Genomic DNA, 13,032 nt, shown 5'->3' on the forward strand with positions numbered 1-13,032 from the left:
GAATGGGCACACCATATATCCCGTTGCAACGGTGGAACCCCCAGACTGAGGTCCTCTCCAGTCCTTTGTCCTGTGCTGGCCAAAGGGTCTGGATGCTTTCTCTTTACTTGAGGACAACCTATAAGAAGGAAAGCGCAGGGCTGCTGGTTCTTGCCATTGTGAAAGTCACGTGGAACCTGTCTGCCATGTGAGGACATTCATTCAAGAGGTCAGTCACCTTGGAGGGACAGCGAAGGTTCTGGCCTGGGCGTGTGCTAAATGCAGAGCTATCGGATGGGCCCAGATGTCACAGGCCCTGCCTCACTGCCCCCCAGGTGACAGCTGTGTGGAAAACCCAGGTGCAAAGAACTTTGGGTGCTCCCCTGAAAGGAGAAGGAGGAAGAGAGAAAGCAGTGCTGCTCCCAACGGCAGAGCAGGTAAGTCCCAGGAACCCAGGACCCAGGGTGAGTGTCTTCAACCTCACAGGGGGATGGGTGGCCCAGGGTCTCTGGCAGGATGGTTAAGCCCTGTTTAAAATGCGGGAAGCTCCCGGAGGAGCTTAGGGAGACATGACAACTAAATACAATATGACATCCTGGATGGGAACCTGGAGCAGGAATAGACATTACTGGAAAAACAAATCCACATAAATCATGAAGTTTAGTTAGTAACTTTTTAAAAGCAGAGATACTAATACTGTGCTCACTCTGGACAGAAACTGGCTAAGGGCTGAGGGAAATGTGTCCATTGTTTCCGCGGCATCTAACACGGTCAGAAAGGGCTGACACTCGGTTCTGGACTTGTTATCCATCTTGTCATTTGGGTTTTTCCATTTGTTGGTATGTGTTTATCATAACAATATGATATATGTTTAAAATGCACATTCCACAGTGGACATCAGCCCACATGTAAATCTCTACACTTACCTGGTTAGTTCCAATACCACATGTCTTGATTACTGCAGTTTTTAAGTGAGTCTTGAAGTTGGGTAGCATCAGTTCTCTGTCCTTGTTCTTCAGGGCATATGCTGACTATTCGGGGTCTTTTGCCTCTCCATATAAACTTTCAATTCAGTCTGTCGACATCCATAATATAACTTGTTGAGATTTTGATGGGGGTTGCACTGTATCTGTAGATCAAATTGGGAAGAACTGACATCTTGATTAGTTCCACTCAATTAAACCTCCAAAATTGGAATTGTTTCTCAAAAGGTATAAATATATACATACCTTTTATTGAGGTACAGTTGATTTATTATGTTACAGGTGTACAACTGAGTGATTCACAATATGTAAAGGCTATATACCATTTTTAGTTATCATAAACTATTGCCTATATTCCCTGTGCTGTACAATATATCCTTGAAGCTTATTTATTTTATACAGAGCAGTTTGTACCTCTTAATCCCCTATCCTTATCTTGTCCCTCCCCTTTCCCTCTCCCCACTGGTAGCTACTAATTTGCTCTCTATATCTTTGAGTCTGCTTCTTTTTCTATTTTATTTTTTAGATTCACATATAAGTGATATCATACAGTATTTGTCTTTCTTTGCCTGACTGATTCCATTTTAACATAATACCCTCCAAATCCATCCATGTTGCTGCAAATGGCAAAATTTATTTTTATGGTTGAATAGTATTCCACTGTGTATATGTACCGTACCTTCTTTATCCATTTATCTGTTGATGGATATTTAGGTTGCTTCCATGTCTTGGCTGTTGTAAAAATGCTGCTATGAACACTAGGGTGCATGTATCTTTTGAATTAGTATTTTCATTTTCTTCAGATGTTATACATACATTTCAAAATAAATACAGGAATTACTGCTGTGGCACAGTAGGTTAAGGATCTGACTATAGCACTGCAGAGGTACTGGTTTGATCCCCAGCCCGGCACATGGGTTAAAGGATCTGGCATTGTCACGGCTGTGGTGAGGTCAACCAGCTGCAGCTCAGATTCCATCCCTGGCCCAGAAACTTCCACATGCCATGGGTGTGGCCAGAAAAGAAGGAAAGAAATAAAAATACATACAAATATATACAAAATATATATTTATAACATGCATACAAAATACATTTAAAAATACAATTACATGTATTGTTTTCACAAAGGTAGTATGGGCTCGTGAGAAATGTATACAATACAAAGGTGTTCAAAGTGGACATCCCATGGGTCTAGATCCCATCTCACTTCCCCAGAGGGAGTCAGTGTTTGGTATCTTGACCTCCATGCTCTTTTCCTGATGTGCAACAGGGGCCTGTGGCCATTGTTACTAATTAATCCAGGCACTCCTGCATTTGAGACTGGACAGAAATACTGGACAGAAAGTCACAACCCTGAACAAGTCAATTGCAGCTGGAACACAAAATCACAGCAATGGGCTATCACTGTAACTTTGTCTTTACATAATTCAGTGTATATACATATGTATGTGTATATAAATTTATTTACATATTTATATATATGTATGTGTGTGTGTGTGTGTCTGTGTGTGTATGTATTTCCTTCAAATGAGTAAGTAGGTAATAGGCATCTGAGCCCTGGAGTCTAAAAAAAGTTTTTCTCCTTAAGTTCCATCTCTATCTTGACATATGAAAGATCATGCATACGTCAAAAACTTAGCTATATTTGCATCAAACTATTTTCCCTCAAGATCTGTAGATGTTGCTTCAGTTTTCTCAGAGTATTTAGAGTTGGAGAAAACTTGATGTCAATCTTTTGATTAGTACCCGGTTTTTCTGTTTGGCTGTTTGCCATGAAGTGGTTTTCAGATGTTCCCGGCTGGGCCTCCAGGGGCTGTTTTGGACGGGAAGGCAGGGTCAGAGCAGGTGGACTTGAGATGACCTCGGACCTCTCTTGTTCTCTCTTTGCTTTGTTGTCTTCTTAGCCCTATGACATGTTTTCATGATTGGTCTGTTCAAAACCCTTCTCCTGTTTTATTTACTTTTTATCTCCATTTCCATTTCCTTCTTTTCTTCCCTCCAGAGATCATTATCCTAATGTGCTGAATGTGTCTTTTTATTTTTCATCTTTATTTTTTTAGGGCCACACCCACGGCATATGGGAGTTCCCAGGCTAGGGATCAAATCAGAGCTGCAGGGACGGCCTACACCACAGCCATAGCGACGCAGGATCCAAACCGCATCTGTGACCTACACCACAGCTCACAGCAAGGGCAGATCCTTAACCCACTGAGCAGGGCCAGGAATTGAACCCACATCCTCATGAATACTAGTCAGATTCGTTTCCACTGCACCACAACGGGAATTCCCTGAATGTGTCTTTTTAAAAATGTGTTTTTGTAAAATGTGTTGCTGTTGCTGTTGTGTGCATATATTTTGAATTTTCATACATGTCATGGCATGCCCCTTTATGATTCTTGGGGATTCTTCCTTCGGGATATAAATACTCAGGAGAAGGATGGTTGGGTCACAGGTACACTCACTTTGACTAGTTTGTTCTCTAGGTAGCTGTTCAAGTCTACACTCCTGGCAGTGCATTAGGCTATAGCCCCAGAGCCTCCCCAACACCCGGCATCATTCACCTTCCAAACTGTGTCAATCTAAGAGATGTCAAGTGGTGTTTCATTTTTGTTTTCATATTCGTTCTTCTGATTTCCAAAGAGTTTGAGCATATTTTCATATGCTTACTAGCCTTTTGGGTTTCCTAGTTTGCAACTGCCTGTTTATGTTCTTTATCCTGGCCTGGGCGTGTCAATCTCCAGGAAAGAGACTGTGATAGGCCCAGTCTTTGTCACATGGGAGAGGCAGGCACCTGCGATTGGCCAGCACATGAAAAACATTAATCAGGAACTCTGGTGAAGGAGTGCTATTGGCTGTGGAAGCTGCATGGGGATGCTGGGCAGGCAAGAATGGAAGATGTCCCCTCCAAGGGTCCCACAGCCCATCGGCAGCTCAATCCTCCTCACTCCCGGGTCAGGGCTCCTCCCCACATGTGGTGAATTTTAATAAAAGCTTGAGTGACTCCCACTTCTATGGTTTCTGCTTCTCCAGGCCCCACTTGCTCAGGGAGTTCCAGCTGTTTTGGTCCTGTAACTTTGGGCCTCCGGGAGAGCTGGGTTTGGGCAGGGAAGGGACTGCAAACTGGGGTGGGAAATCCAGTCATGCTGCTTTGTTTCCAGGGGTCTTCAGGGCTTTTTGCTAAGGGCCAGAACCTAAGAGGCCAGGAGACCAGCGGGAGGCCAAGGAAAGAGGCTAAGGACTTTGTCGTCAGAAACATATCCCAACCAGGAACAGAGGCATGGACTTCAGTGAGGACGTTACTGGAGCCCCGCCCAGCACCTCGGTGCCTCAGGAGCTACTGGAAGAAATGCTTTGGTTTTACCGCGTAGAAGATGGTGAGTGGTGGGGGGACTGGTCGGCAGTGGTGGTGTGCTGTCCACACAAAGAGAGGACTCTGGCTGCAGCCCCATCACAGTCCCCTCCTCCATGGCAAGCTGCACATTTCCTTCAAGGCAGGGGGTGCTGAGGCTGAGGGGTCTCACTCCCCCGAGGGATCTGGCTGAACTGTACCCTCCTTTTCTCAGGGCTGGTCACTCCCTCACTCATCCATCCAGTCATTCCCAAATATGCAGTAAGTTCCTCTGCATACTAGGTACTGTTCTCAGCACTAGGGTAACAAAGAATAAAACAAAAATCTCTGCCCTCATGGAGTGTACCTTCTAGTGAAAGAGGGAGAAAATAAACAAGCGACTAAAATACACAGTATGCTGGGGATGAGTGGTAAGGAGAAGATTTAGGCAGAGCAAGGGAAAAGAACAGTGCAGCAAGGGAACATGATATGGTCAAGGAAGGACTAAGCAGGTGATGCTGGAATCGAGCCTGGCAGGAGGTGAAGGAATTAGCCCCACAGATTATGTGCAGGGAGAACATTCCTGATAGAGGGAACGGCAAATGCAAAATGAGACAGACCCTGCCTCATTTGAGTACCATGTAGACAAATCTTGATTATCCAAATTCAGATTAGTCCCTGTATGTATTAGCTGTGGGCAGTCTGTTGAATCCAATTGAACTGCCACCCCTTGCCTTCCTCTCTCTTTCCCTCCTTCCTTCCCTCCTCCCCTGCACTGCACTTGGCCAGCCCCTAGCAAACCTCTGAAAACAGTGATATTTATGCTCACCCACACACCTCCTTTCCCCACTATTACCATCCAGCTGCAGAGCCATCTCCCCAAGTAGATGAGAGCTTCTTCAGAGCAGAGATCTTCCCTCCCTTTCTCCCCAACATTGGACTGAGTTCCTGCAGAAAGGGGGCTCATCTTCAGCTTAAGGTCTCTCTACCACACCTGGCCTGCAGCAGGGGAAAGTTGATGCTGCGAGCTGGTCTGTTAGTGGGCCTGAAGGGCACCCAGCCTGTCCTCAGGGCTATGTCTTGTGTCCCCAGCTACTCCCTGGAATGCTTCCATGCTTGCCCTGGTGGCTGTGGTGGTCGTGATAAGCTTTGTCCTCTTGGGAAGAAGCATCCAGGCAAACAGGTGAGGAGCTGGTCTGAGGGTGGTCTCAGAGGGTGGTGACCCTGCCCTCCCAAAGGAAATCTAGAGGGGGGTCAGCTAGGGGTCTCGGCTGTCCACACTCTGGCACAGAAAAATGCAGCCTTCGGGGTCCTTTGAGAGCACAAAGTTGTCGAAAAACTCTCAACTGTCCCCGATGACCACTCCCTGGCCCTGACCAGCAAGCAGAGCAGGGGCTGGTGTGTCTCAGAGGTCAGGATCTCTGGGTCTGGAGACTCGGTTCAAATTCAAGTTCTGCCACTCACTGGCTGGGCAAGACTCAGTCCCTCCAAGCCAGCTGCTCCTTCCATAAATGGCAATAACAACAGATTCCCTCCTTGTAGGATTGTGGAGAGCACTCAGTGGGGGCTTTTTGCAGAGTTAGGGATGTTGTTCATGGGGAAAGCCTTGCCCAGCTCCAAGGCCAAATGCAGGGTAGAGACCTGAGATGAGTCAGGGCTCCCGGCATAGTTTTGATATCTTTGTAACAACAATACCCCTAACCCCTGAATGTGCAATCTATCACCCAAGGAGGAATATTAAAAACACAAAAGTGCGGTGCCTACCCTGAGAGATTCTGACACAAGGAGTCTAGGGGAGGGCCTGGACACTGGCATTTTGTTAAACTCTCTGGATGATTCCAGGGCTAACTATTGAGAGCTCCCTGAGGGCAGGGACCACATTTGACTCAAGTTTGTATCCCCCCAAGCAACTGGCACAGTGTCTGGTTCTAGAAGTTATTCAGCAAATGCTTGGTTCACTCACTCCCAATCATTCATTCATCCAATAACTACTATATCCCCACCAGTCACTTTCAATCAACAATTAGAATCCCTCCCTCCGATTGTTAGCATGTTTTACAGTTTTAAAGGCACCTTCACATTCTCCCATTTGATCAAGACAGCCCTGAAAAGTGGGGCAGGCACGCATTACTTATTCCCATTGTACAGAATGAGGTCACTGTGAATTCACAGAAGAGTTGGCTTAACTAAACCCTGTGCTCTTCCTTCTATGCTATGATCTCATCTACAAATCCTCCTCACATTCTGCTATAAAGTAAAACAAGAAATAACCCAGTGCCCTTCGTTTACATCAATAACAAGTCATTATGGACTGTTATGGCCCAGCCATCACTCATTCCACAGAACAAGCCAAGCACCTGCTCTGTACCAAGCTCCATGCTAAGAGGAAGGGCCACAGGGCTGGACAAGATAGATTCAGCCCCTGTCTTATGGAGTTCACAGGTTGGTGGGCAGACAGTTGTCATTTAGAGTGACAGACAGTGACTGCGGGACAAATAGAGGGTTGTGGGAGCTCAGAGGTGGGTTCTGCGGCTTCAGGCAAAAAAGGGGTGGGGGGAGTAGGTTAAAGAAGACTTCCAGACCGAGAGACAGCACACACCAAGCTCAGGGTAAGTGGAGGAGGGCCCATGGGGCCACAGCGTGGTGGGCAAGGCAAGCAGTGGGGAGAGGGAGAACAATAAGCAGCAAGGTGCAGAGTACATAGGCCCCAGGGCCATCCTGAGGAATTCAGGTTCTAGTTCATGGGCATCGGGGAGCCAGAGAAGAGCTATGCACAAGGACATGAAAGGTATGTTTTGGCAAGATCAGGCTGGATGCAGGATATAGAAGGTCCCAGAGGGGTTCAGCCACTAAGAAGGTGACCTTGCCTTATTCACCATTAAGAAGCATCCCCTTCAGCAAGGTCACCTCAGAGACAAGAGCTGTCCTTAGGAGCAGCAGACACTGAGATGCTCCTGCTATGGCCCAAGCGGATTGTCTGGGTGGTCAATTTTAACCACAGTGGGTCCTTCCATTGTGGCTAGGAAGCATAGGGGTGGGTACCCTGAGGAAAACCACCACAGAGGATGGACATCTGGGGAAGTTATTGGAAGGAAGACTGGATCTTGAATGCCAGGTTAAGGAAGTGGGCAGGTGCTTGAGCTGGAGAGTGAAGTGTGCACCCTGGGATTTCAGAATCATGACTGGTGTGTGGGGGCTGGTTTAATGAAGAGAGCACCCAGCAGCAGGAAGATTGGTTAGGAATTAATGAGGAATGTGGTAGCTTGTCTGGAGATGGGGTAGAGTGAGGAAAAGGATGGAGTGTGGGGTGACCAGGACCTGCACTAAGTAGGATGACAGCCCTGCAATGAGAAAATGTGGTTTGGTAAAGAGAACACAAGACTCGGAGTCAGGACACTTAAATGCACGTCCCAGGCTCCTTTGGCCTCTGAGCCACGTTAGCTCACCCGTAAGGGGAGCAAGAGCAGCTGAGCTCACAGGTGGTGAGATGGTGCACGGACAAGTAGAAGGTTTTTCTCTGCCAAAAGTCATCGAGCCCTCTCAGCTGTCTCCCCAAACTGTTCCCAGAACTGCCTACTGGATTTCCTCCTCAAGCTGCTGGGCCACTTGGGAGACCCAGTCCTGCCCCGACCACTCGGCGCCCCAGTTCAGGGAACTCACACTCAACAGTGTTTCCTCTCCCGCCAGAAATCCAAAGACACTGCCATCGGAAAAACAACATCCAGAAGCCCTCTACCTGGCTGAGGTTGGAGCCAAAGAGAATGACAACCTGACCATCCTAAGGGAGACTTTGCTCTCAGAAAAGCCAAATTTGGCCCAGGTAGAAATGGAGTTAAAAGACAGGGATGTGCCGCACGGATTCCTTCTCGCAGACCCACGGGAATCTGAGAGCTAGTGCAAGGGCAGGGCAGTGCACCCCATGGAGCTAGTTGACGGAGGGAGTAAACTGCAATCAAACTAAAATTCTATTATGAAAACACAAACAAAACCTTTTTAATAAAATGTTTCTGGATGTGGGCAGTTGGAATCGCATAGTTTGTTCAAACAGCAGTGGTTCACACACAAGCGGCTTGGAGCAAAAGCGCAAAATCCAGAGCCGGTCTGTGGTTTGGGAAGCCTGGCCAGGACCCCTCACGTGGCCTTGAGGCCAGGACCCCTCCCTCTGACCTCGGCCTCTCTAGCTACAGAATGTGGCAAAAGCCAGGAATAGAGCTACTGTTTTCAATTCAAGCTTAAGAGGGGAAGAGGCAGGCTTCTGGGCTCAGAATCACCACCTCCACCCCACACCACAGCCCTCTCCTTTACCTGCATATCTACTGAGGGTCCAAGAAAGACTTCCTTTGGGCCAGGGACCCTGTGGTAAACAGTTAGAAAACCATGAAACTCCCTGACTCTCAGATCCTTTTCTTGTTAATCGTGGGATCCGGAGTATCCTGATCCTGTGTCTGAGCCACAGTGCTGCAATATGAACTGTGGTGGCAATCCCAAATAATTTATACAAAAATTTGCTTTAGGAACTGAAAATGCTCTAGGTTCTATCTTACAAACATGGGCTCTGAACAAGCAGACTCATTGCCAAGGGTACCAGGTCCTGCCAGACCAGGCTACAAAGAGTGCCCTACCAGTGCCCAACTGGATGTCTGATACAGCCAGCTGTGGGCTCCCTGGAGTCCTGGGTGATTATCACTGGAGAGAATGACTTTGTTCTGCAGCTTTGATCATTAAACTTGAGCAGGCTGGTCCTGAAGGTCTGTGGACAGAGGCCGTGATTTAAGGTGGGAAAATACGGGGACCCTGCCTCCTGGTGAAAACACACTGGAGGCTCCCCACACTGGCCTACCCTCGGCCCCCTCCCTCACCATCGCTGAGAGGCAAAGTACTGGAAATAACCCTTCCTGGGACATCTTTGCTTCTTACAGGCTGTCCTGTAGGATTATTTCAACTAGTTTTTACTTGGATAAACTGTAGGGTTTGTTGCCTGGGGGTTCTATGAGGTCAGAAGACAAGGGGAGGGCCAGGATTTGGCCCTCCAAAACCTGCAGCTATCCTGCCCTTCCTGTCCACCAGGAGGTGCTGGGACCTCGGGGAAGGGGGAATGAAGTGAGGGGGCCTTATGCAGGGCCTCCTGAAGCTGTCCACATACAGCTGTCCACTAGGGGCCACATCTTGCCTGGTTGTAGCTGGAACAGCAAGGGATGATGGGGCCATGATGGACACTGCATTATCCTTCCACTTCAGACTGCCTCCAGGTCTCTGCAATGTCAAGGCGGCTGTTTCCTTCAGGGCGAGGGAATGCAGTGGTTACCATGGAAACCAAGGCCTGGTGGGAATAAGAGCAGTATTCCTGCCTGTCCCTACTGCCTGTACGGTGACCTGGGTGTCAGGGACACTGCCTGGTGCTGGAGAAGGGGTCAGCTGTCCACCAGGGGGCGAGAGCTGCCATCCCTTCAGAAGGAAAGCCGGTGGTGAGAAGCCAGCCCCTGCTCCTCAGACTGCTTAGTGCTCACGCCAGGCCGAGCCTGGGATCCTGAGCACAGGCCCTCAGAAGATCTTGAAGCCCTTCAGCAGGGTCAGGGTGGGTGCCTTGCGCTTGCTCTGGGCCCGGGATGACTTCACAGTGACCAGCTTGGCCTGGGCCACGGTGGGCATCTCCTTCAGGCTGGCGGTAGAAAGCGTGTTGAAGGTGCAGCTGGCCAGCCCGTGCCGGGCCGTGAGCGGGGCCTGGTGGTGCAGGGCCCTCTCCTCGGAGATGAAGAGGGGCCGGGCCAGGGAGTTCTTCTCCAGCTCCCGCCTCGCCTCTCGTACCGCCTCGTGGAAGACGTGCTGCACATGCTCGAAGTCCAGGCAGGCAGAGACCTCGAAAAACAGGCACCCGAACCTGCCGGCCAAGGCCGCGCCCTCTGCCTGGGTGACCTGCCTGGCGGGGAAGCAAGGCGACGTGCGGTCAGGAGCATGTATCCAAGACAGGCAGGCCCAGGCCTACATCTCGCTCCCCACGCACTAGCTCGGTGACCAGAGCCATCTTGATCTGAGACTTAATTTTCTCATCAATAAAATGGGATAATGACAGCTGCCTCTCAGGGTTGTTAAGATTAAGAAAGACAATTTGTGTCACAGTCCCTGTTCAATAAATGGTGACTGGTGTCACCAAAGCCAGAATTTTGGAATGAGGCTAAGGGGAAGGGAGAAGCTGGCCCAAAGTCCCTGGCTAGACCCTACCTGTGGCCAGAAGAAGATGAATTCTCAGCCCTATGTCTCCTCTACTCCAACATTGGTCCCTTGGTCAAGAAACAAGCCACCCTCAGCCCTGGCGTGTGGGACCAGCTCTAGAGAAAGGCAGTGGTTTGGATGGAAGGATGTGAGACTGCAGTGTCTACAGAGGCCTGGTGGGCTGAGGTGACTCAGGACACCTGTGGTCAGCACAGCTCTCAGGGCTGTGGGGTGTTCTGGCCGCCTGCCCAGGGGAGGGGTAGGCGACAGCAAGGGTGACAAGATGAGAGAGGCAGCAGCGCCTATTCTCAGCTTCATTCCATGAGGGTGGGATTGAATATTTGAACTGGGAAGGTCCTTAAAGCCATGGGAATCAGGGTGAGAAGAAGAAGAAGAGTGGCCTTGGGTAGGCCCGATATCCAGAAGAGGGAAGAGACAGAGGGTCCATGAGGTCTGACGGCCAAGGTTTCAAGGGCTGAATCCCACTGCAGAGCTGCCCTACCCGCCATTCCTGAAGTCAATGGCACAGCCTATGAGATGAGAGGGGACACCAGGGTAGGTCCTAGTGGGAAAAGGTTTCTGAGCCAAGGTTAATTTGGCAGGTGCCAAGGCTGGGGAATGGGTGAGCCCATCAGAGAGAGTGACTGGGATAGGAACGGTCAGAGGCAGACCACCTAATCCATCCCTCACCCAGAGGTGGCGTCCTGACAGCTCACTGCCTCCTGAGGAACGCCTTTTGAAAGAATACTTGGTATCATATGCATTTATGAAGAACTTGAATCTGAAACTTTGTCATGGTGGGGCTTAAATAATGAGCTTTCAGAGACAAGAAGCCCACATGTGCAGGCATGTGTGCAAATGGATGACACGGGCACATAATGGTATTACCCTTTTTCTTATTTGGGGGGCAGCCTAGTAAAAATTTCCTCCATAGTTGGGAACCACCACGCTAAGCCACATTTTACCCTCTAGCTGCAAGACCATCACGGATGCAGTGACAACGCTCGGCTGAAAGTGGCACTGACTGTCCTCAACAAATCCTGATCTACTGACCTTGGGGCTCAATCAGAGAAGGAAATGGGGATAAAGTGTCGTGACTTGTTTTTAGGGAACTAATGCTACTTTGCTCTTTGCTCCCAAACCACTTTCAGACAATCCCTTTGGCAGATGCTGGGACCAAAACAGTGGCCTAGGTGTTTTTTTCTTCATATTTAAAACCAGTTTATTCACAATCCAGTCTTCTGATCCCTATTCTAGGCTCTGGGGGGGGGGGGCTCTGAGACTCCTCAGAGACTACTTTTTGGCGTTAAGATCACACAGCCTCCCTCATTCCCTGAGATGAAATTTGTGTGGGTCTGAGGGCTTTCCCGCCTTTGAAGGCCCCCACCGTGAGCCCCCTTCACAAGCCCACACCCCCTTTCCTCACTGCCCATCTGGCCTCGTTCTAGACCAAGGGTTCCCTCCTTATTAACAGGTCAATGGGCCTTTGGGGCCTGGGGAAGCAGGAGTGACCAGCCCTGAGCAGGGAGGGATGGGAGAAGGCTGATGGACGGTACCCTACCTCACACATGGACTGGCTACACAGGACGAGCGTCCATGTCAGAGAGGGCCAGTGGGATCACTCATCTTGTGGAGGCATCACAGTCTCAAATACCTCAGGGGCCATATGGGCAACGTGAATGTGTGCCAAGGGTGGAGATAAGCCATGGGGAGTATGAAGCCTGTGGTCAGCATGCCTCGCCTCAAAGCATTCCAGGTTCAGGTCTTTTAAAACACTGTGCCGGCCAAGCAAAATATGGCTGCAGTACTCAGTGGTCATCTGCCCTCTGGCCCAGTCTGTGACCTCTGATGCATGTCCAATCGTTTTTAAGAGACCCTGCTCCCAGCACTGCCAACTCTGAGAGTGAACCTGGGGACCACGCTGGGGTGAAAGCGAGAGCTAGTTGGACCAAAGCAGACCTGACCCAGGCAGCCAATCACAGCCTCTCTCCCCAGAATTGGAAATAGGCACCAGATGACCAGCCAGCTGTGGAGAATGGAAACGGAAGGTCATATAGGCTCAGGCAAGAGAGGGTGAGGCTGAGAGAGACCTTGGGGCCCGAGGAGGATGGAGGGAGTGGCCTCTCCTCTGACTTTGCGGTCCAGCCTCTGTCCAGCCCAGATGCCTTTCCCTTCAGGCCCTTGGCTGCCTGGAAGACGTGCCCACTGAGCCCTTACAATACACCACCTTCTGCCTACATGCTCTTCAGAGCAGCTAAATAACTCCTGAAGATGACAACTTACGAATGCGAGCTCCGGGATGTGAGACAAAGCACTGCACTCACCTGTACTGGGCCATGTCCAGCTTGTTGCCCAGCAGCAGAGCAGGGTAGCCACGCTGTGTCTCCTTTGCATGCAGAGCGAGCAGCTCCAGGTAGCTGCTGCTGCCCTCGAAGCTCTGGCGGCTGTCAACGCTGTACACCACTAGGAAGGCGTGGGCCCAGTTCAGGTAGCGCTCGCAGTTCCTGGGGGTGTCCTGGGGCAAAGGAGGGC

The 13,032-nt window shown here is 49.8% G+C and overlaps 2 protein-coding genes across 2 annotated transcripts in view; one reads left to right on the forward strand and one right to left on the reverse strand.

Moving 5' to 3' along the window:
- SLC51B (solute carrier family 51 subunit beta) lies at positions 1–8,302 on the forward strand. Its single transcript, XM_047767066.1, has 5 exons — positions 1–208; positions 315–416; positions 4,121–4,336; positions 5,383–5,473; positions 7,978–8,302. The coding sequence occupies exons 3-5, from the start codon at positions 4,240–4,242 to the stop codon at positions 8,183–8,185; spliced, it is 396 nt and encodes a 131-aa protein (XP_047623022.1). The 5' UTR covers positions 1–208; positions 315–416; positions 4,121–4,239; the 3' UTR covers positions 8,186–8,302.
- RASL12 (RAS like family 12) overlaps positions 8,259–13,032 on the reverse strand; it is a 13,999-nt gene continuing 9,225 nt past the window's right edge. The window contains exons 4-5 of the mRNA XM_047767065.1: positions 12,825–13,015; positions 8,259–10,207 (exon numbers count right to left, since the gene is read on the reverse strand). Of these exons, the coding sequence (XP_047623021.1) occupies positions 9,832–10,207; positions 12,825–13,015 (567 nt within the window). The 3' untranslated portion in view covers positions 8,259–9,831. The remainder of the gene's footprint in view (positions 10,208–12,824; positions 13,016–13,032) is intronic.

The sequence above is a fragment of the Phacochoerus africanus genome, chromosome 2 (assembly GCF_016906955.1).
Source record: "Phacochoerus africanus isolate WHEZ1 chromosome 2, ROS_Pafr_v1, whole genome shotgun sequence".
Lineage (NCBI taxonomy): Eukaryota > Metazoa > Chordata > Mammalia > Artiodactyla > Suidae > Phacochoerus > Phacochoerus africanus.